Raw genomic sequence first — 23,649 nt, forward strand, 5'->3', positions numbered from 1 at the left:
CTCCAGTGACCTAAGATACAAGAGATGTTATCATCGCTCTGTAGTGTAGAAGACCTCTGAAGTTCAGAGGGACTGAGCAAGCTCTCCAAGGCCCTGAACACGGCTGCCTCTGCCCAGTTTTCATAGCCATCCATGCCGGTGGCCCTGGGTAATTGGTATGTTTGCTCGGGTATGGGTGTGAGGTTGTGAAGAACCCTCTTGACTCCCCCAGAGGATCTTGTACTTAACCTCACACATCTGACAACAGCCTAGGACAGTTAACCCACCCACAGGGGTGGTGCCCATGCTCACCGGGGCCTGAGTGTAGGTGACAGCTTCCATGATCTCAGCGACTTCATCCATCTCCTGAAGTCCACTGGCTTCTCCAGATGCCTGTGAGGAGATACATCATGCCACACACTGTAAGGAGTTTTTCTCTGTTCCGCCAGCCCCCAAATAATGACACAGAGACTGATTAATTATGAAAGCTCAACCTTAACTTAGGTTTGTTCCACTAGCTCTTCTAACTTGAATTAACCCATTTATTTCAATCTACGTTCTGTTTCCTTGCTTGTTACTTTATCTCTCTGTACTGCTCATGCTACTTCCTCTGTGTCTGACTGGTGACTCTGCCTTCTTCCCAGAGTTCTCTCTGTCTCTGGAAGTCCCGCCTATACCTCCTGCCTAGCTATTGGCTGTTGAATGTTTTTATTATACCAATCACAGCAATTTTCACACAGTGTACAAATATCCCACAACAACACACAAAGCAGGAAAGCAGGTTATACAGCATTGGGGTACTTGGGAAGGCCAGAGACTGACCAACAGACTCCTATAGGGGAACTGTGTGTGCATGTGTGTACATTTGCATGTGCATGTATGTGTACAGTTGCATATATGTATATGCATGGGTATGCATCTGTGTGCATGCATATGTATGGTATGCATGCATGTGTATATGTATGTAAACACATGTATGCATGTGTATACATGTTTGTGCGGTATACATGCATACATGGTTGTGCACATTAATACATTATATGCAGTATTTGAACCTGTGTATATGTGTATGTGCATGTATGTATATATAACATGGGCATCAGGGACAGGGTGGAAAATGCTGTATGCACGGTTGTTTATTCTATTTCTATCCACACTATTATTGCTGCAGTCTGTGTTAATTCACCTTCCAACTGTGCCCAGGCTCCCTTTGTTCCCACTTTGTGCAAAGTGCTCACGGGAACCCACTCAGGGAGCACTCATCCAAGGTAGTTTTCTAGGGTCGCCCTATGTCAGCCCAGGAGTCTGTGCTGTGGCTCTGCAGTGCGTGCTGTGCCCTGGATTGTTTATACTTCAACATGAATGCAGAGCAGAGACAATTACATGACAACACCCTTATCCCCTCCGCTAGCTCCCCGGGAACACCACAGACTCAAGAGTTCAGACATTCAAACTGGCCCAAATGCTATCTCTGGTGGACAGATTTTTTTTTAACACCAAATTAATGAAACCGGCTTCCAATTTGTTCAGGGGCTGACATCACTTAAAGAGCAACAGTCGCAGGAAACACCACTTTGCCTGCATCTGGCTTTGGCATGATGCTCCTGTCTGCCTGGAAGGCTCTTCAGACAGCGCCTCTGCCTGCCTGGCTTCCGGCTCCTCCCCCTGCTCCTCCATCCTGCTCTCTGACCGGCTGAGTGGGGTCTGAGGCTCTGCCACTTAGTTGTGTCTACAGGTGTGTGTCAGGTGATGGAGGAGGGGACAGCTCCTGAAGTCGGTCCCCTTATCCCCAGCCTACACCCAGGACCGTCATAACCAGCAAGCCCTGGAGGAAGGAAAGAAGGAAGGAAGAAAGGAGCCATCTTTCCTCCCTGGCCCCCACCCCACCCCCAACTTAGGAATCAATTCACTTGCCAAGCATAAAATGAACCTAAATTTAGGTTCATTTTTATAGGACTTTACGCCCAGAATATCTTAGCATTTTAAACTCTGATTTTAGAATCCTGACACCCTTCTTGGCAGGAAGGCTGGAAACCAGGCCATTGACTGCCACAGCCACAGGAACATCTCATAAGACGCACAGCCCCCACTCCAAGGAGACGGCTAAAGAGCTTTAAAGGATGAAGGAAAGCCAAAAGCCCAAAATAGGACTTGGGGCAGTGCTGGCCATGATGAGAGACTTCTAGGCTGCCTGACGCTGAGTGGGGAGAAAGGCTGTGCAACCAGCCTTCCCCTGGCTGACTGGGGGACGAGGGTACAGCGTGCCAGGGGAGGGGGAGAGGTAAGTGGAGGCTCACCGAGGACTCTTGGGCTTCACACAGCTCCTCAGGGGTCCTGGGGTCCGCATAGATGGTAAGTTGCTGTATGGAGCCCTGGGAAGAGAGAGACAAGAGGCATGGGTTACGTGTATACATCACAATGTCCAAAGAAGATGAGGACGAGCACTGGGAAGGACTAGCATGGCCGGCAGTGTGCTGTCTATGGAGGTGACAGGAGCGCCGGGCACACCCCATCCAGGCTCTCCATCCATTCAGGGGACTCTCCCTGCTTGTTCCCACTGGATATGGACTACCTTAGCCTGTGTTCAGAACCTGCAGACCGTCTCCAGGGTGCCTGCAGGTCAACAGTAGACCTGAAATGTGTCTTCCCACCCCGCCAAAGCTCGAAATTTCCTTGCTAGACATTCTTGCCACATGGAGAGCTGCCAGTAGCCTCCCCATCCCACTCCCAAGGACTCTCCAGATCTGATGCTTGGTCTTTAAAAGTCAGCAAAGTCAGTGTGTACACCTGTGTAATATGTATACATAACCTCTGTATCCCCCGAGCTACAAATAAATTCAATTTCTGCCCTCTAGTGGTATTCTTTTCTTTGTAGTTGGTGGTTTTTAGTTTTTTGAGTTTGAGCATGTGTGTGTGTGTGGGAGAGAGAGAGAGAGGGAGAGAAAGAGAGAGAGAGAGATTGAGAGAGAGTGAGAGATGAGAGAGAGAGAGAGAGAGAGAGAGAGAGAGAGAGAGAGAGAGAGTGTCTATGTAGTCCTGGCTGTCCTGAAGCCACTGTGTAGGCCAGGCTGGACTCAAACTCACAGAGTTTGGAATGCTGAGATTAAGGTGTGTACCACCATGCCCAATTTTGAGAAAGAATTCCAATCTGCAGGCTGACCTGGAAATCACTCTGTAGCTCAGGCTAACCAGGAACTCATGACTCACTGTAACCTGAATTCTGGGATTTCAGGAAAGACCCAGGACTCTTGCCTTCCTTAGTGTGTTTGAGTCACCCTTCCTTTGTGTATTGAGTCCCTGGCTCAATACACAAGTGCATTAAATGAAAACTTCTGATAACCTAGTTACTTTCTTTAGAATGGCTTAACAGAAGCTCGTTCTGGTAGGGAAGCTGGTTTTCCGCTTTGTTTGTTTCAGGATGCACTGTTCAAAAGAGGAAGGGGAAGTTACTCCTCATTCCAATCGTCAGGTGCATCCATCTCTACGGAAATTATTTCAGCACAGTTGCCTGCAGCCTCGGTTTATGACAAAGTACTGGGACCATTGACTTCCAGGGCTAGAGTGCCTTGTCAGAGCATAAGAATAAAATAACAATGATCATCGTTACTTCTTGGGGTGTGAGAGTTCACGCCCCAGCTTCTCTAGCCTTGGGGAGTGAACAGAAACTCACCTTAAATGTCTCCAGTCCCATGGCTCCCGCACTGCCCACAAAGATCCCATCACGGGGCTCGAAGGTCAGAGGCCGGGAAGATCGCTGGAAAAGGACGTGGCTGTGCTCCTCACAATCCATGAGAAGGGCGACCTCCTCACCCTGGATGGTCACAGCAAAACGATTCCACCTGTTGGTCATCACGGGCACTGAAAAGGCAGCGGCTTCGTGGGACACATGGGAGCCCGGATCCGTGTAGTACAGGATAATCCGCTGGTGGCCGTCCTCCACGCTGGACAGCCTCAGGCCCAGGTAGATGACCGTCTGGGAAGCATCGGTAATAGCAAAGAGCACGCCTCCTTGGGCGCCGCTGGGCTTCACTGCCACACCGATGGCAAAATCCTTGAAGAAGGTAGGTGGCAAAAGGGTCATGGCTGGGCGTCCGACGTTGGCACCAGGTCCAAAGCTGTAAGCCGGGAAACCACCATAACCGGTGACAAAGGACACAGATGAGGGTAATGGAACACCGATGAGCTCCGTGAGGTCCAGATGGTCCTGGGAGGCCGACCCTGCAGGGAGGAGGAGAGGCCATGAGTCCACTACACTGGAAAAGGAGCCACAAACACAACCCCATGGGCATCCGCAGAAACTAGACTTCCTAAACGGCAGCCTCCAATAATGGAATTCGATGTGCAGTGTGCACAAACACACATGAACAGAACCCAGAGACACCATTTCCGAAAGCACCAGCGCGACTGCGAACACTTAGGCCCTTGACCTTTTTCTCCTTCCCTTTAATTACTGTTTTTCTCTTTTTAAAATTAAAACCATGCTGGAAAGACTTACTAATTGATTTGATTACCCACTAATGGGTCATAATCTATGGTCTGGAAAAACATTTACAAATCACGTCTAGAATATATAGTGCTCCCCGTCCCCCCATTAACTTGGAGATCTCTTTAACGAAGTGGAATCGGAGTGTACCGCTTAGTTTTAAATGGGGTCTCCTGTTTACATCCTCAGAGCATAGCGGGAAAGCAGGCACAAAGGCAAGTGTTCCCGGGAGTTCAGCACAATAGTGGTAACCGTTCGGTGGCAGTGGCAGCAGCGGCAGTCCCAGCATCCCCACCATCAACCATATCCCAGCTCTTTCTCTGTACAAGGAACTGCTCTGAGCACTTTATGCAATTGAACTCATTTCATCTTCACAAGAACCCTCACGAGGTTAGGTACCGTGATTTCCATGATTACTTCTGAAAAAAAAAAAAAAAAAAAAAAACCAAGACTACCAGAATCTAACCAATGTGCAAGCAAGATTCAAGCGCAGAATTCAGTCCTGGAGTCCCTGACCCAAGCTTGTGCTCTTCACCAGTACTTTTGGGAGGGTGGATAGACGACCCCTGTAGTGGCCTGGAAAAGAACCTGGGTCTGACCATTGTCTCTGGACAAAAGCTACAGGCTGGTCCAGGGGGTCTGCCCACATCCCTGAACTGATGCAGAAGTGGCAGCAGTGAGTGAGAGAGGCATACGGGTCTCGGGCAGAGTGGCCGCATCCAGTGTCACTGAGCCTGTGGACAAGGCTTCAGAAACAAGGCTAGATCCTGAGGATTTGGCCAGGGCAAAGGGCCTAAAATTATGAGCCTCAGAATGGAGTTGTGGCCTCCTTGAAGGCCAGAAGGCAGGGCAGATTTCCTAGTGGCCACCTGGGCTACAGCCAAGGGTGAGAGCCCCTAGACCATGGCTAAGATTCTTCTTCTATCGCACGAGGAAGTCAGAGGACAACCCAAACGAATGACTAAGACCATCACTTCCCGTTAGCTTCAACTGTCAACTTGACACAGGCTAGAATACCTGAATCCCTCAGATAACTCCAGTCTCAATTGAAGGAGTCTCTATCAGTGTGGTCTGTGGGAGCATGTTCTTGACTGCTATTGCTATAGGGAGTGGGCAACTCACTGTGGGTGGTGTCACCCCAAGGCAGGAGGTCCCGGACTATGTAAGAAAGCTAGCTGAGCTGGTTTAGGAGCATTCAGTAAGCAGAGTTCTCTGTAGTTTCTGTTTCAAGCTCCTGCCTTACGTTCCTGCCCCAGCTTCCATCAGTGATGGGTAGCGTCTTGGAAGGGTTAAGATGAAATAAACCCTTTCCTCCTCAAGTTGCTTTTGGCCTCAGTGTTTATTACAGCACCAAAGAAGTCAAGCAGACCACCATCTTGCTTGCTGCCTATGCCCGTGTCTCTTCCTCCCTTCCTCCCTCCCTCCCTCCCTCCCTCCCTCCTTCCCTCCCTCCCTCTCTCCCCCCTTCCCGAAGTTGTAAATTTTGAATTAATCCTTGTTGAAGCTGTGGCTCTGCTCTTACCACGGTACTCATGGCGTGAATGAGCCGCAGTGGGCAGGCTGGCTTTTCTGGTGATGGAGAGGAAGGTTTCTGTGAATTTCCAGACAATGTTGCTGCCGATTCCCTTATCCCCATCTCCTGTACTTATGGGTACAGGTCATCCCACGGTGGAGGTGACAGGCACTTGTGGGCCACACGGGCTGCTCACTCGCTATTCCACTAACTGCTACTGAAGTGCCCTTTGCTAACTCTGTGCCACTGACCACACCCATGGGTGGCCCAGCATGGCCATGTTGGGGGAAGCAGAGACTCACTTTTAGAGATGTCCATAGGGCTTTTCTGTATGTTTGATTTTTACATTAGTTCCAAGGAAGCATTCGCTGTATTATTGTTGTTGTTATTACTTTTAGAAAGGGTCTCACTAGCAGCCTTGGCTGGCCTGGTACTCGCTATGTAGACCAGGCTGGTCACAACATCACAGAGATCTGCCCACCTCCGCCGCCTCAGTGCCAATCTCCCCTGTCCTTCAAAATAACCTACGATGGCTCCCTGAGTTCTCCTCTGCTGTCACAGGTCCTCTATCCCAATGCCTCTCCTCAGTCACTCAGCCCACCTGCCCCGGCTGTCTTTCAGAATAACTTATTGTGCTCCTGCTTCTCCTCCGCCCAGGTCTCCTCCCCTGCAGCCATTTCCCCTCCAGTGCTCATAAGCTCTTCTTGGTGGGGGTTCACTAGAAGCCCCCTGCACGCACACTGGGGGCCTCTCTTATAGCCCCCTCCCCATGTCACCTTCCTCAAGCCACCATTGGCTTCTTGTTTCTACCCACAGGGGATGATGAGGACAGGGATTTCACCATTCAGTGTTCCCAGGGCCCAGCCCAGTGAGGATGAGGGAGTGGATGGACGAACTAATGACTCAACGTGAGGACAGACAGGTGGGTGGAAGGAAGGATGAAAACTCCAACCTTCTCACTTCACAGAACATGAAGGCAAGATCAGTGGAGGGGAAGCTCCCGATGATCACGACCCCAGGTTTATTTCTCAATTGAATGCTATCCTCTCCAGCTTGCAGTTTGCTTAAAAACAGGCAGACATCCACTGGGAGTAACTCGGGTTTGAGGCTCAAACTCCACGAGGCTATCATAGGCTAAAAGAACAATAAATACGGCTAAATTTAACTAGACAGAAATAAAATTCTGCATAGCAAAAAACTCATAATAATGATTTCATAACTTAAAGACATAAATTTGACTACAAAGAAATGAAACCCTGAGGACCAAAACATTTTTTTTTAAATCATGATAATATTAATCCCCACAACGCCAGCTAAAAACCAAAGTTGACAGAGAGAGCAGAATCACGGCATCACGGACAACAAACTCGCGTCTCTAACGTGAAAAGCAAATGGATAACGCTACAGTCAACAGAAAGATCGGCAAAGAACAGGGGATTCGAGCTACAGCAAAAGAAACAAAGCAGCTCATACGTAAGTATATGGAAAATATTTGCCCTCATAACGGAAGAAGTGCAGGGGCTGCAAGGCGAAACCATTTTCCTTATCAGATTGGCACCATGCAGCATGTTGGCTAATCGAAAATGCTGGCAAGAGGCTGAGGCAGCATGAGGCCCTCTCCTGCACAGCGAGCGAGATCCTAAAGCGTGTCGCATCCATTGGGACGCAACGTGACATTTTTCAAAAGTACAAATGCTTATGTACTCTTTGACCCGGTATAAATAATACAATATATTCATGCAAGAGAATTCAATGTAGCTTTCCGAATGATGTGTGTCCCGGATACTGATCTGAGCGGTAACCAGGACACAGTCAGTAAAAGACAGAAATAATAAGGCACAGAATAATTACTGTCAGTTGGAAATACCAGTGCTAGCTTATAGCAAATACATAAGTATGTAAAGGATATTGAAGTCCAAAGGCATGTTCTATATATGATGGTTTGGACCAACAATAAACCACATGTGTAAGGTGGACCAAGAGCTTGTGCTGCCTAGAGGCACCAAAGCTCTTAGCTGAAGGAAACTTGTGAAGTCCCCACAATGGCGGGGCTAAGGGTATACGTCTCAGGGTGCATCTGTCATTCATCAAGGCATGAGCATGCATACATTAGAATATATTAGGATATCTTAGGAAGAGCATCCAAGAAAGTGGGGCTAGAGATTATGTACAGGGAAGGGAGAAGAGGCAGCAGATAGGAGCTATTCCTCTTCACTGGGTACCTTTGCAATATTACACCACTCGCTTGGTGTGAAAATAAAGATCGTTTACATATTGTTAATTCCTTTAAACTGTTGCCAGGTGTAGTGGCACACATCTTTAATCCCAGCACTCCTGAGGCAGAGGCAGATGGATTTCTGTGAGTTTGAGGCCTACATAATGAGTTCCAAGATAGCCATGGCTACACAGAGACACCTTGTCTTTAAAAAAAAAAAAGAAAGAAAGGAAGGAAGGAAGGAGAAGACAGAATAAGAAAAGAAAAGAGACCAGAAGAGGAGAGGAAAGGAGACGAGTGGAGGGAAGGGGAGGAGAGGGGAGGGAAGGAGAGGAGAGGGGAGGGAAGGGGAGGAGAGGGGAGGGAAGGGGAGGAGAGGGGAGGGAAAATAGAGATGAGAAGGGAAAGGAAGATAAGATAGAGAAGAGAGAAATTTAAAGATGTACGCCTTTTCTCATTGGGATGTAGCCATCTTTGTATGAAAGAAAGGAAGGAGAAGGACAAGAAATGGATCTAACACCCAGTCAGGGTTCCCCCTTCCCACCACAGTTCCAGATAAAATGAAGACCAAGCCCAAATGGTCTGACCTCCTTCTTTGTCTCATCCTCTCAGCTCCACCCTCACTCTCTTACTAGGAGGAGGCGAAGACCTTTCTGGTGGGATGCTTCTGTGTCTGCGGAGCTCATGGCTCTGTGAGGGTAAATGGGCTGGCCCACATCCAGTGGTCTATTTCTGAGTTGGCTTACAGGGTCAGGTGAGGGACTGGGGGGCACAAAGTGTCATTTAAATCTGCCTAGGCTTGCTCCAGGTCAGGCACATCTAGACTTGCACACAGCCATTTTGTGACTTTCTTTTTCCGGACATCTGTTTCAAATTTTTTCACAGCCCTCTCCAAACTCCGTGTTTTCTGGGCCAGAGAGCAGGAAGTAAGGGGGAAGAAGCATGGCAATGGGGCCCAGCAGCAGAATCTGGGGTGACCCAAATCCCTGGCTACCCAGTCTTTCCAGGTTCTGGCCCATGATGGGCCAGCTGGAGAAGGGGAAAGGAAGCAGGCTGCAATAGAGGACACCTTCAATTTGATCAGGGCTGGGTCCCTACTCACTACCAAATGTGCAGCCTTTGGGTAAATGACCAGGGTGACATGGAGCCTTCCTGCCCACGTCCCTTATGGGGATCCCATGGGATGATGACATGAAGCCCAAGTTATCAGCAAACTGTACAACCTGCAAGGTGTAAGTTAACAAAAGCCATAGTCTGAGGGCTCTCTCCAGCTGCCTCCTTGCTCCCACCCTGACTCTAAAGTCTCAGACCTGCGGGGGGGCGGGGACAAGTGTGCAGGCACTGGCCCACAGGCCCCGTTTCCACTGACTCAGCCACAGATAGAACACCAGACTTCTGCAATCCCTAGTCCTTCAGCCTTGTGCTCTGCAGCCCCGCCTTCCTCCACATGCATGGTCCCATGGTGTGATACGGAGGGGAACGACCCCTAGCCTGGAGTGACCCCTGCTCAGCGCTGGGCCCGTGCCTGCTGGCTCATTTCGTCCTGGCTTCCAGTGGAAAGGCCACCTGCTCAGGCAGCCACAAGGGGTGGGGAGGAGGAGCCTGGGAGCCAAGAGAAACAGGCTCAGCAATTTGGTCCATGTCTTGTCCTGGGATGGCTCTGAGCTGGGGGCAAGAGAGAGAGGGAGGTCACAGCTGGCAGGAAGACATCTCTCCATCTTGGAGGGACAAAGCCTGGGAAGTTGGAACACTTGGGGTCTTTGAAGTGACTCACACTTCTGCATAGATTTTGACGTCTATCGTAGGGCAGCTTCAAGTCTTCAGCAAAACTGTACCTAGAACATACATCATACACTTCTCTTATTTTTATAGTTATCTTGTCATTTCTCCATACAGTCGTTACGTTGGAGATCAAACTGTCAGGAAAGGGCCCCATCCGTGTGTGTGTGTGTGTGTGTGTGTGTGTGCATGTGTGGAAGTCGAAGACCACTGTCATTCCTCAAAAAACATAATCTTGTGTTTTGAGACGGGGTCTCCCACTGGCCTGGGGTTGCTGACTTGGTTAGGTCCACCTGCCTCTCCTGGGATTACAAGAAGTTCCTTTTTTCTTCTCTGTGTTGTAGTTCCAGGATTTGAACTCAGCTCTTCACGATTGTGTGGCAAGTACTCTCCTGACTGAGCTAGCTCTCTAGCCCATCCTCCTTCCAAACTTTGAGCCGTGGTCTCATTAATGCCACCCAAGCCAGTCTGGAACTCATGACCCTCCCTGCTTCCTCTTGCTAAACACTGAGATCGTAGGTACATGCCACCACACCGGGTAGGTCCCATCCTTTCAGGTCCGTTCCTTCTATATGAAGTAACGCTCCACAGGTCTCCAAGCTTCTCATTATACCACCCTCACCTCCTCCATGAAGCCTTCCTGGACTCCCACACTGGCAAGCCTAGGTCCTCTCCCATCTGACTTGGCTCCTGTTCCAGGCGTCGTGTACCTTTCCACTTCACGGACCTCTTCTCCATCTTGGGAGACCTTTGAGTATTGGAGCTGGCTCCCACCCTTCCCCTTTACCCAGCACAGATCCTGGTCCTCAGCTCCAGACGGGCTTGCTGGCTGAGCTGAAATCCAGGCTCCAAGTCTGAAATCCTGATTAGGGTCAGCAGGGCCAGACTCCAGTCCCACATCCTACAACCACCTACCTGCACATCCATCTGTCCTGTAGGTGAGCAAGCTCCTTCCTATCTCCCAGGGAGCCTCTTTGAAGGCCACACAGCCTCAGATCAAACTACCCCAGGTGGGAGAGGTGGGGCTTGAGGTCATGTTCCAGCTGTGCTGTAGGGCAAATTGCTCACCTTCTCAGATCTCAGTTTCTCTATCTGTTCCGGGTTGAACAAGACAGGCTATCTGTGTATAGCTGTGGCCCTCAGACAACCTCATAGGGTTAAATCTAACTTCTGCCTGGCTTCTTTACTTCTTCAAAGTATAAAAGCGGTTTCATTTCCCAAGGGGGGGCAGGATGTTCCAATAAAGCCCCTCCCCACACGGTACTGAAGATATGGAGAGATGGACCCATCTAGCCTCAAGAAGTTCATTGTCTAGGTGACAGCCGCTGTCATTCACATTTCTGGAAGCTCCACAGCTTCCAATGGCTCCCTGGTACCTTCAACACTGGAGTCAAAGCTTCATTCCAGATACTTACGGGGTTAGGGTGTAGGTAGGGCCTAGCATATGTGGGTTCTGGGTCTATCTACAGTAGAGGGTGGGACACACACCAAACTTCAGCTTCTCATTCTTCCCTCTTCTCTTTCCTCCTCCTCCTCTCCCTCCTTCTTCTTTTCCCATGATGTTGGTTTAATTAATAATATTTTTAAAGTGTTTTTTATGTGAATGGGTAAGTTTTGCTACTTTTTTTTTTTTGTCTGCATACCATGCGACTGCAGAGCCTGCAGAGATCAGAAAAGGGCGCCCGAACCCCTGAAGCTGGCATGACTAATGGTTATGAGCCACGATATGGAGGCTGGGAGTGGAACCCAGGTCCTCTGCCACAGCAGTGAATATTCTTAACCACGGAGCTGCCAGGTGGTGGTGGCACACGCCTTTAATTCAGTACTCGGGAGGCAGATACAGGCGGATCTTTGTGAATTCAAGGCCAGCTTGGTCTACAAGAGCTAGTTCCAGGACAGACGGGGCTATTTCACAGAGAAACCGTATCTCGAAAAACAAAAAAACAACCAAAGAAACGAGCAAAAAACCCACGGAGACATCTCTCCAGCACCCTAATGTTTTGCATCTTCTAACCGGTATTTCCCGGTTCAGTCTGCTGGACCCCAACACAAGGAGATCCATTCTAGTCCTATAAACAGAGCCCCAGGCGTCCCTCCCCTTACACACTCAGAAGGTTTGGCAGAGCTGGCAGTCTGCAACGTGGCCCGGGGAAAGGTGGACAGACAGAAACAGCCTGAGCCTCTCGTCCCTGGAAACTTGGATTTAGATTCCTCGGGGATTTCAGGGTGGTCTTTCCCGGGGGTACAGGGAGGGGCCGTTAGAGGGTTTTAAAGAAGAGCCCTGGGAGGAAAATCTGAGCAGTCACCACAGGGTGCCACTTTCTTCCCAAGGGTACAATGCCAGTTTCCATGGAAACCAGAAAAGAATCCTGGCTGTGAGGAAACAAACTGGACTGGCTCAGCCTTTGGAGGAGGTGAGAAACAAGAATTCTCATCTCTCCTCTTTTTCCACAAGCTCCTGGACACCCGCATCTCCCTTTGCCCTCAACCTCAGTTTCCCTTTCTGTGCACTGGGGGGAGACCAGCCTTTCCATCTATGGGGTCCTCAAGCAGTACCCAGGGCTGATCTGGGCTTTGGAGCCTGGCGTCCCTAAAGAACCGTATCTGGCTCTGCGAAGCTCTGTCCCACAGATGACCATCTGGGACCTGAGCCCAGGGCTCGCGCTTGTCAGCATTTAAGGCCCCAAGAGACTAAGTTGCTTTTCTTCTGGCACCGGGACAAGGCCCGCCAAGAAGTCCCAAGAGTATTGCACCACAACCGGGAACGCTTCACTGTCGGGCGCGGCAGCGGCTCCTAGCGGCCTCACAGGGACCTGCGTCTTCTCCGATCACATTGCCTGGGGTCCGAGGAATGCGGCCTGAGCCTGACTTGGGGAGTCGAGGGGAACCCATATCCCAACCACAGAGTCGTGGCCAGAGATTTGAAAGCGACCCAGGAGAGTAGGCATGACGTAATGAAGTACTCCGTGATCATGCCCCCTTTCCAGGTATCCTACTGGGAACAGTAATGCCCACCCTTCTAGGGACTGATAGATTTTTGTTTTCAGTTCTGAGTATTGAATCTAGGGCTTCCTGCACAATAGGCAAAGGCTGTACTGCTGAGCTATACCCTCAGCCTGCTTCACTTTCTGAGACAGGGTTTCACTAAAATGCCCAGGTTGGCCTTGAACTTGTAAAACCCCTACCTCAGTCTCTCCATAGCTGAGACTACAGGCCTGTGATAACAGGCCCATCTTAAGACGTTTTTCTGTCCAGCTGAACACCCATACAGAGACGAGGTACCAAAGTGTGGGGTGTGGCTAAGGCACCCCACCCCACCCCATCCTGACCTGTGGTTTCCCTTGCTCTCACTCTCCAAGGATGAAACATGAGGAGTTCAGTGAACTGCACACTTCTGACAAAGAGGACTCTGTCCTCTCTGGGGACAGAGGTTCCCCAGTGCACACCCATCAAAGGCCACCTGGTTCTGGCTTGCTCACCTCCACAGTTGGAGAGCTCGCTCACAGTAAACAGCTCTAGGTACTGAACGTTCTAAGTTCTCAAGGGTCTCTCTCAGGCTGAATGAACTCAGGCTGAATGCCCCATCCCCTCCAACTGGCAGAGCTCCGCCCCCTGGAACCACAAAAAGTCCACTTCCATATGGTGGTCTCTCAGATGTCACAAGGATAATAGAAATGGCACAAGCCTGCAAGGCCGCCTCTGTCATCAACTCAACACATGGGTGCAGGAGTCTCTTTGTCGCTTCCAAGTCTCTGGCTCAGTATCTGCAAGCTAGAGTCTGGACTAAATGTTTTCCCAAGGCCCTTGCCAGGTCGGAGCGCCTCCAATTCCTCATCCTCGTCTGCCTTCCAGTTTCTCTAACCACCCTAGGCAGCCGTCCCTTTAGGCCTGGAAGAAATGACTCCTGCGGGGACCAGGAGAACAGTTCTTCCCTGCAGACTTCCTGGTCTCTGGACAGAGTAGCCTGGCCAGCATAGGGACGTAACCATGCCCTCGGTAATGTCACTGCACTCTGCCTGTGAGGAAACTCAGCCCCACCCTATGAGGAAACTACAAGGACCCTCCAGTCTCTAGAGGCCCCGATGGTACCTGACTCCCTCTGGGAGGGACATGAACGCAGAACACCAGGCCACAGAGCATCAATCTCCATCTGGCGAGGTGTAAGAGGTTCTTAGACAAACCTACCTCCCAAAGCAGTTCTTAGAAGAAGAATGTTTCCCTGCCAGGGGAAAGTCCTGGACCCGCGTAGAAAGGAGACCTGGCCGGGCATCGATCAAAGACCTCATTTTTCTGAATCACAGAAGGGCATTTTTCTCCGTGTAAACTGAGAACGCCTCTTCCTTTTTCCGGTTTTCATATACAGTGAAAGAATTTTCCTTCTCAATGAAGTTACTGTGTGAGCACTCCCTCGAGCAAGTGTGCGTGGTCTCCCCCTTTTCTCTCCCTCCTTTTTTCTCTCTCCCCCACCTTCCTTTCTCTTTCCATCTCTCCTGGGCTCTAGGCTTCTCTCTCTCCCTCCCTCCCTCCCTCCCTCCCTCCCTCCCTCCCTCCCTCCCTCCCTCCCTCTCTCCCTCTTTCCTTCCCTCCCTCCCTCCCTCTCCCTCTTCTGTTCTAACCCAAAGAAAGGATGGTTAATAAGAGTCTAGGATCTGGGGTCTAGGATTGCAGTTTGTTTCTCTGGTCTTCCACGGGAAAGCATCAGAAGTCACATGCCCGGTACCCTCTCCAGTTTCCCCATCACCTCCTCACCACCTGACCCCCCCCATAATAGGGTAGTAAGGTGGGGAGCATTCTCTCACCTCTCAAAGAAAGACTCCTAGAAAGTGAGGGGACAGCTTGCTCAGTACAGGATCAGGAATGGGATTGAAAGAGGGCTCTCTGCCCACTGCATCCCTCTGTCTCCATGATTTCCATGGGTTTGCCCACAACAGCTTCTTCTGTGCTCACCTCACTATCCCTCCACTTAGGCACCCCCTCCCTATGCACTTGCTGTGTCTTAGGCCTCCACATGAACTTCCTGGGGATGGAGCACTCTGGCTTCTCTCTCAGGCCCCAGCAAAGGCTTAACAAAGGTGACCTATGGATGAACTGAATGACAAGAAACAACAACATCCATGATTTTTTTTTCTTCATGTCTGGAACTCTTCAGCAGTTCGCCAGGCCTGTTCCTCTTCATGAGTGACTCTCTATGGGGCATAAAGTACTGTTAGCCCCATCTCACAGGTTGGAAACCTGTGTTTGGAAGATGCTCTATCATTGTTCTGGGTCTAGAAGGGTCATGCATGATTAGAGTCAGGATATCAATGGCAGGATGATATGAGCTGATGGCTTCAGCTACATCCCTCCTGACTAGTCTCAAGGGAGCAGAATTTTCTAGGATCTGGCATAGGTGGCTTTGATGCCTTGTCCCAGGAAGCAGTCACAGGCAAGGGTCAATTTCAACATCAGACATATCTGAACTGAGTCCTGGGTCCGCCACTAACCAGTTGTGTGGTCATGGACTGGCCACTTCACCTCTCTGGGCTGGGGTCTTCCAGTCTGTCTAGTGTGACAGCGAGAGACCCTGGTTGAGAAAGTAAGACCCGTCGTTCATTGAGGATTGTGCTGAACATGGCCTGGCATGTGTGGATCACTTGGTTTATGGCCAGAGGCCTGGATAAGTTGATTTTTGTTCACCCACTTCTCCGGCAACTCAACATACCATATCCCAGCTTGGCCTTACAAGCACCCCATCCATGCATCACAAAAGAAAGAATGTGATTAACTGAATAGAGCCAGAAAGAAATAAACTGCCAAAATCAGGCTTACAGAGCATGGCCTCCCTCGTTCTGGGGCTGTACTTGCTCACCTTACCTAACATGTATATGTGCAAACACACACACACATGCACACAGCAGAAACAACCCTACCCACAAAATCCATATCTGAGCCTCAGGAAGTGTGCAGTGGGCTCTGCAGTGACAGACTTTGGTTCCTCCCATCACCTGCCTTCCCACACCTGATTTGGAACCTGGGTATGATGTTGTCCCAGAGATTGTGTGTAACAAGTCATGCTGTAGACCAGATACAGTCAAGAGCATCAGGGAAGAGTTTGCCATCAACTCCTCTTAGTCTGAGGACTTTGCTTTTCCATATGGGGAACAAAGGCTCTTTGAGCATAAGCAGGGCCTTGACTCCTGAATCTGACATCATCTGTAATGAGTCACCATCGCACCCCACAGGCAGCTCTGGGGGAAAACGGCTCAGAGGAGAAGGGCTCTGGACACCTCAATTTCAAACTTCTGTCCTCTCCAACTGTACAATGATAAATCATTGGCTTGTTTTTTTTTTTTTTGCATACTTATAGTTTGTGGAGTATTGTTATAGCAGCTCCAGGTAACTCATACATCCAAACACTCTTCCAGGCAACACTCACAAGAACCCAGTGGAGAGCTATTACAGTGACCCCTGCTTTGTCAGATACAGAGGTGGAGGTGCAGAAGGGTTCAACCGCACAAGTAAGGCTGAATCTGGACCTTTATGGCCTGGGTTCAGATCCCACAGCCTATCTGCTGTCCTAAGGCACTGGAGGTTCTCTAGGTGTGACTCCTGGACTGGTAGCATCTGGGAGCTTGCTGGATCTCAGGATCTACACCAAACACCCAGATTTGGGGGTGGAATCCTGAATGACACGTATTTGCCAACCCTGGAAGTGTCTGTGGCTCACACTCAAACTTGAGGCTTGCTCTGTGGCTGAGGCTAATATGGTACCTGTACTCTCAGTCTTGAGGAGTCACGGAGCTGACAGCAAACAGTGCGGGAGTCTGCTGCAGGACCAGAGACCCAAGGGCAGGAATCCAGATGCTGCTCCCAAGAGATTCGTACAGGAAGTGCCCCAGGACTACATGGGAAAGCTGAGCCTTGCCTGAGATATGCAACTTAGCAGCTAAGCAGCTTCCCAGCCAAGTTGACTGCATGAATAACCAGATTTTATGGATAGGGAACAATGGTGTCCCGTGCCACATGCTCTCCACTGAGGAGAAGGAGGCTGACTAGCAAGAAGCCTGTTCAGGGATGTCCCTGGATGTGCACGGGTAGAGGAAGGGCAGACCCAGGCACTGCTGGACAAGGGTTCTCTAGCCAGTCACAAGGAGTTGGGAGTTTTTTGGTGCTGACCAATGAAGGGACTGCCCAGTCCAGAGCAGAACGAGTCCAGTCCTCCCAAGGGGTCTGAGGCACCTGTTTCTGCAGCTTTTCCCAGTCTCTCTTGTCCCACATAGTTAGAGATGGGCAGACATCCAGGGAATGCCCCCCATCTACAAGAGGGAGTAGGCCAAGTAGCTACCATTTTTCCAGGACCCCTCCTGCTCATCTGTGTTTTCTGCCATGCCCCAGGAAGAGCTCTTCCCTGGCCCAGTGTCCAGGAAGACCCAGTTTTCCACTTCTCTGTCACCATCTATTCATAGGTCCATGTCGCCCGCTGGCCCGCAAGCACTGAAGGACATACTTGGTATTTTTTGCATCTCATCTAAAGCTTCCAAACTCTCCCTACATCTTTCTGAAATAGGTCTCACCCAAGAATTGACAAAAATCAAACATTTGGTGGATGAATAAATGAATGAACAAATATTGCATAAATGGATAAGTTTATGGATTCTGGATAGGAATAGCTCTATGCTCCCCTCAGCACTGAGTATTTATTATCATTGATCATAAAGAACTCTTAGAAAAGTCAATCATTGTTCTACCAACACCACTCAGTTAGCATGTACTTTATAACCCGACCCTCATCTAACCCCTGCTGTCTAGACTTAATACACTAATAATTAATAGCATATCAATAGCTACACTGAGCCTAGCTGTTGACTCACAGGAGGGCTGCAAGCCCACATCATCAGCTGACCCTGAAGCAGAAGGGCTTGAAAAATAGAGCCTTCTGCAAGATGGCTACCCAGGACTCTCTCTCTCTCCAGCTGGGCAGGGAGTGCCTCTGAGAAACACTGGCTTCTCAGACTTCAGACCAAATTCCAGCCGCCTCCACCTTCCCTCTCCCTGCAACAATGTTCTGGGTGGGGCTTGTGGATAAGATCCGCTTCCCCTTCTGGGTGCCTCTGTGGGGGAGGGTGTCCACAGACCATCCTGGTGCTAGACACCAGCTCAGGTCACTGGGCAAGAGGAGCCGAGACTGTTCGGTCCTCCAGGAACAAGGAGCAGAACTCTGAGACCCCTGGTCCTCTTATGTGGATGAAGCCCAACCTCGATAAAGAGACAGGCACTGGGTGGGTGTGGCATGGAGAGATGGGAAGAAAGTTCTTTAATTCTGGAGCTTTCCTGAGCGTAACGGCTGTAAGTGAAGCATGGGCTAGGGCATCTCTTGAATCTTTGAGTATAGCCTAGATGCTATTAGCAACCTCTTCAGAGTGGCCATCCACAGGCCATGGCCCTTGGGAACACAGTCACAAGGGAGACGGGAGCCCTGAAGAGGAAGTAAGAGCAGCCCTCCCACCGTTCGCTTTATCCCAAACCAGCCCATGTCTGCCCATAACCAGCATCCCTCATCGATCCCTGTCAGGACTTGGCCTAGGGAGAGCTTAAAGGCATGGAGGGAATGAGAGACCTAATAGCAGCTAATTCTCAACCTCGTCACCAATCTCCATAGCCTTGATATTGAAGGCCTGGGTCTGGAGACCATGTGCCAAGGACAGGAGGGGACCCGCAGGACTCGCCACCTACTGAAAGTTCTAGGAAGTGACCTGAAAGAGGGGGCAGTTGACAGGCTCTAGAAGGCTGTGCATAAGCAAGGCCACGTGAGGAAAGCTAAGATCTGAGTGATTCGGGAAGGGAAGAAAAGAGATTGGCAAAGAACTGCCAGGAGCTCACGGGCCAGAAATGTCAGGCCACCCACAGGCCACGCGGGGGCTAAACATGTGAGCACATTTAATTTGAGGGCCGTGTGCCTGCTTCAGGTGAGTGGACTGAGGGCAAAGGAGGTGGAGCCCATCTGTCTTCTCTCTTCAGAGCAGAGGCGCTTGGCCATCAGATCCAGGAGACGCCATGGATGGGCAGCAGGGCACCTCGGAGGGCTTCTGAGGAAGGCTCCCCTGACCATTTTAGGAGGAATCCCTCCTTCTCCTCCAGCGGTTGCCCTGGCAGTCAGCCCCTTTTCCTTTCCCTTGCCAAGGAGAGGGTGGGACTGGGTGACTTGGAATGCAGAGCCCAGGCGGGAGTTTGGCAGCAGCAGGAGACACACTTGCCTGCAGTCTCTCAGCACTTGGCATGGACTCCTGAGGCAAATCAAGCTGCCCTGAGAACGGCCCGAGGCATCCACACAGATGCACTGGTGTGGAGTCAGCCAGGTCGGGCAAGTTGCTATAGCAGACTGAGCACACAACTGTAACAGGCAGGGTGAAATCATGCTTACGCTCTCTAAAGCAAAGACAAACCAGGGTCGCCTTGAAAGCTAGGAAGGGTCTCGGGAAATGCCAGATCCCCCAAGATGAGCAAAGCAAGGTCCAAGCTGATGTCATGAGGGCAAATCCCCACAATGTCAAATCCCCAAGCTACTCTGACCACGCCCACCTGTGGTTCCAAAGAAAGGAGAGCTGGCAAAAAGCCTTGCAAGGTGCTTGGTAGACAGCAAGGAGATGCTTGCTGGAGAGATGAGTGCACTGAACTTGTCCTTGGGCTTGCTGCCCTCATGCAATGATTTGGATGTTGTTGGTGAGGGGACAATAAACAATAAATGTTTTTTTAAGTGTGTTCTGCAGCTGTCATCAAACACACTACAACTTTGTAAAAATTTCCTGGCCCAATCGTGCCAAGAGACCTGCCCTCAGAGAGATGCTGAGGGAGGGCTTGGCTCTGAACTAGGATTTGAGTTTAAGAGGACAGCCAGGACAGATGGTGACCCTGAAGTCATATTTTGAAACAGACCGACTCTTGTTTAACTAGATGAAAAAACAGCCTGACAGTCTCCAAACGTTTCCTGGAGAAAGAGTCCGTGGCCTCTAGGGAGCTGTGGGAGAATCAGCAAGGTGCTAAGGCATCAGAAACTGAATGAAGAGACAGGGACCTTAGAGGACCAGAAGATGACCAGTCTCCCCCAGCACGGTGCAGAGAAAAAGATATGGACACGGATACCAGAGAGACCTGCCAGCAAGACCCTGTGTTATGGCTTCCTAGCCAGGGGACCTTGGGTTCTTTCTTCAACATCTCTGAGCTTTTAATTCTCTATCTGGGCATGGAGATGATGCTGTACCTAGCTCTCAGGACAGCACTGCAAGGACAGCTGGACCATGACCAGAAAGTGCTGGTCACTGCCAGTCCTGTGCATCCAGAGAGGACAGAACAGACATGATCCTGTTTCTACAGCACAGGTACCCTGAGCTCCTCACTTTGTCTGGGGAGCTGAAGCGCCAGGGAGCTTCTGAACATACTGCCAGTCAGGAGATGAGGCCCAGGCTTTGGTATTTCAAGAAGCTCCCAAGGCTGCTGCTGCCCAGCAGAGTGAGGTCCAAGGTCCCAGGAGCACCCAGTGCTGGCCAGCAGCTTTCCTCAGGCTCGGACCCCCCTCCTCCCCCCGCTGACTATCGCACAGTCTGGGATGCAGGATTTCTCCTGCTCCTCTGTCCAGATGTGGATCTGGCATCTGGGTAAGGTACTCCAGTCACAACACCAGCAAGTGACTGAGCTGGAATCCGAAGTTCATCTAATGTTTGCTGAGCTGAGTGCTAGCCAAGGCTAGCCCCTCCTGAGAGGGGACAGGCAGACAACTCACCTGTGCTCAAGTGTTCTTGGAAACTTCAAGAAGGGGGTATGCACTCACCCAGACAGCAGCAGACACTTGCAGACTAAGTTCTGAAATCTTGTATTGATTATATACTTTCTGCGCCTTCCTTTTCCCAGCTGCAATTTATAAAAGCCCAAGAAGATAGTCCCCAGTACCCAACATTTTCTGTCTTCTAGTTCCCAGAGGGGTCTAATGAATATCAGGGATGTGCAGAACCTATTAGAAAGAAAGCCCAGCCAGGCAAGGTACATGAAAGGCAAACTGTGCCTTCACCCACAAGGAGTCAATGTGCGGCACAGACCACACTGGGTAGGAGGCTGCCTCCAAAGGGTGATTCTTCGAAATCTTGAACTTCAGAGCTGGACTGGCTGGCGTCCTGCATACATATTCATGACCTGAATGTTTCACATTCCACACAAGCTCCCCGCGTGAGAGCAGCCCCACTCACTTGTTCCTGGAAAGGTAAACACAGCTTGAGAAGAGAAGGCAAGCTTCTCAAGGCCATCAGAGCACACACACACACACACACACACAGAGAGAGAGGGGGGGGGGAGGGAGAGAGAGAGAGAGAGAAGAGAAGAGGAGAGGAGAGGTGAGGAGAGGAGAGAAGAGAAGAGAAGAGGAGAGAAGAGGAGAGAAGAGAAGAGGAGAGAGAGAGGGAGAGAGGGGGAGAGAGGGGGGAGAGAGAGAGAACCATTTGCAGAACACCTGCTGTATGGCAGGCACAATTCTGGATGCTGGAGGTCTAGAACTGGCAGAGGCAAATCCTTTTGGAACTGAGAGTTCTCTGACAAGAGCTTTGGACCACGGTGGTCTCCATTTTGTCATCAAACACTACATTCCCCCACACAAATGCTGTGAATGGAGGTTTTTTTGTTTTTGTTTTTTTTTGCACAAATGGGTCCTGGTACCTGGACAACAATTTGTGCCTCTTCCATGATTTGGGAACCTCATCATCATCAGAGCCAGGACCTCAGACCTGTGGGCATGACTTAGCCAACGAGCCATATGCTTGGAGACTCAATGAGAGAGCATCCTGCTTCATAGCCCTTCAGCTACCGCGTCATAACACACGGGTGTTTGTTTCTCCCAGCGATGGTCTGGATTAGTCCCCAGTTGTGACTGGTCTCTGGCCCCAACTTCCCAACCGCTGAGTAAAATACATGCTCCAGGAGATAAACAATGTGGCTCTTTGCAGGCCTCTGTCACGGGGCCAGGAACCACCGCACAGCGGTCTGAAGGGACAACATGGGGAGGGGGTAGTGCCAGGCTCCCTTCCCACAGGTGCAGCATCTCTGAAGGAGTTGTTCCTTTGCCTTCCCATCCAGAGCCTCCCCTCCTCTGCCTCAGCCAGGAGGGCCCAAGGCTCACTCAATGCACTTCCATGTGTACATTCTCAACGCCGTCAACAGAGAGGGAGGAGCAGGTTGGCACCTAGTACCACTGCACTGGGGGCCCGGTCACTTTCCCCATGCCCTTCTCCACCTCTCAGCCTGCAGTGGGGATGGCATGAGAGGAGCTCTTGCCCCTGGCTCACGGTTCTCACTCCAGTCCTGCTTCTCCATGTTTCTCTCTAAGTCTCTTAAGTTTGTCCCTTTCCAGTGGCCCCTCTATCTTCCACTGGAATTAGTGCATTCTCTTGTAAGCAGAGGTAAAAGCAAGGCAGATAGCCAAACCCAGAGTCCCATTCTGCACACCTCCAGGGTCCAAGGCTCTCATTCTATCCCAAGCCCTGGGTTGTGAACACCGCATGGAGCCTGAAGGGCCGTGATAGCAAGCTGGGCTATCAATGGGATTTCCACCTTCCTCCCAGGGTCCCTTCTGTCTCCTTACACTCAAGTGCTCCTGCCAAGGCAAGCCACTCCATTACAACTTTTTAAAATTTTTATGTCTATAAGTATGCTGCCTGCGTGTATGCCAGTGTACCACGTGGGTACCTGGGACCTGTGGTGGCCACTACAGAAGCACTAGATCCCCTGAGGTTGGAATTACAGACCATTGTGATATGACATGTGGGTGCTGGGAATTGAACCCGGTTCTCCAGAATAATACCCAGTGTAAAACACTGAACAATCTCTCCAGGTCCAGCAGGCCACTTCTTAACTCTCTCCCCCATCTGGATCCCTTCAGCTCGAAATCTGGATCGCTCAGCACGACCTACCTGGTACCCTTCCCTGACTAAATCCATTCACCTTCGGATCACATCTTAAATGTCACCCTTGGCGAGGTTTCCCTGATGCCCTCAAACAGATGAGAGCATCCAGATGGTGCTTTCATAGGGCCCTGTTCCTTCGCTTTTCATGAGGCCAGGCTGGCTTGGAACTGGAAAACCTCCTGCCTCCTCCTGAGTCCTAAGCTAAAGTTATGTGTGTCCATTCCTGGCTCCTATTCTTCTCCAGACCCCTGCTTGCCGTCTATCAGTATTAGAGGATTGTTCTTGCACAGTTTGTTAGGGTCCGCATCCCTCGCTGGAGCCAGGCCTGCCTTGTCCACCATTTTACATCCGGTATGTCATACACAGCCTGCATGCAGTAAGCTGTCCAGAAATGTTTAAGTGAAAAGGAAGGAACGAATGGATGAGTTTACAAAAACCTAGTAGGCGTCCACAGAGAGGGCAGCCCTGTCTACCACGGTCTAGAACCTCACAACTATTTCTGCCCACCCATCCGAACCTGGCAGGTCTTTGCTCAGCGGATTCAGAACTGGGCAGGACGGTAACCCCAACAAGCCAGCCCTTATGTTACACCCCCACCCCCACTTCACAGTTATCTAAAACAAAGCACTGGGCTGGGCATTGTGAGCTCCTGGCTGACATACTTCCGGATGCCAGGATCTCTTCTGGAGAGTGATTTTATATCAAAGCGGGTATTGGGAGCCACACATCCTGTTCCCATCCCCTTCCCTGCTCTTGC

General features: G+C 50.5%; 1 protein-coding gene across 1 annotated transcript in view; it reads right to left on the bottom strand.

Annotated features, from left to right (window-relative positions):
* Col15a1 (collagen type XV alpha 1 chain) overlaps window positions 1–23,649 on the bottom strand; it is a 101,616-nt gene that overhangs the window by 62,974 nt on the left and 14,993 nt on the right. Inside the window, exons 3-5 of the mRNA XM_057790402.1 lie at window positions 3,650–4,197; window positions 2,277–2,351; window positions 292–372 (exon numbers count right to left, since the gene is read on the bottom strand). Coding sequence (XP_057646385.1) covers window positions 292–372; window positions 2,277–2,351; window positions 3,650–4,197 — 704 coding nt within the window. The remainder of the gene's footprint in view (window positions 1–291; window positions 373–2,276; window positions 2,352–3,649; window positions 4,198–23,649) is intronic.

Source organism: Chionomys nivalis, chromosome 16 (genome assembly GCF_950005125.1).
Source record: "Chionomys nivalis chromosome 16, mChiNiv1.1, whole genome shotgun sequence".
Classification (NCBI taxonomy): Eukaryota; Metazoa; Chordata; class Mammalia; order Rodentia; family Cricetidae; genus Chionomys; species Chionomys nivalis.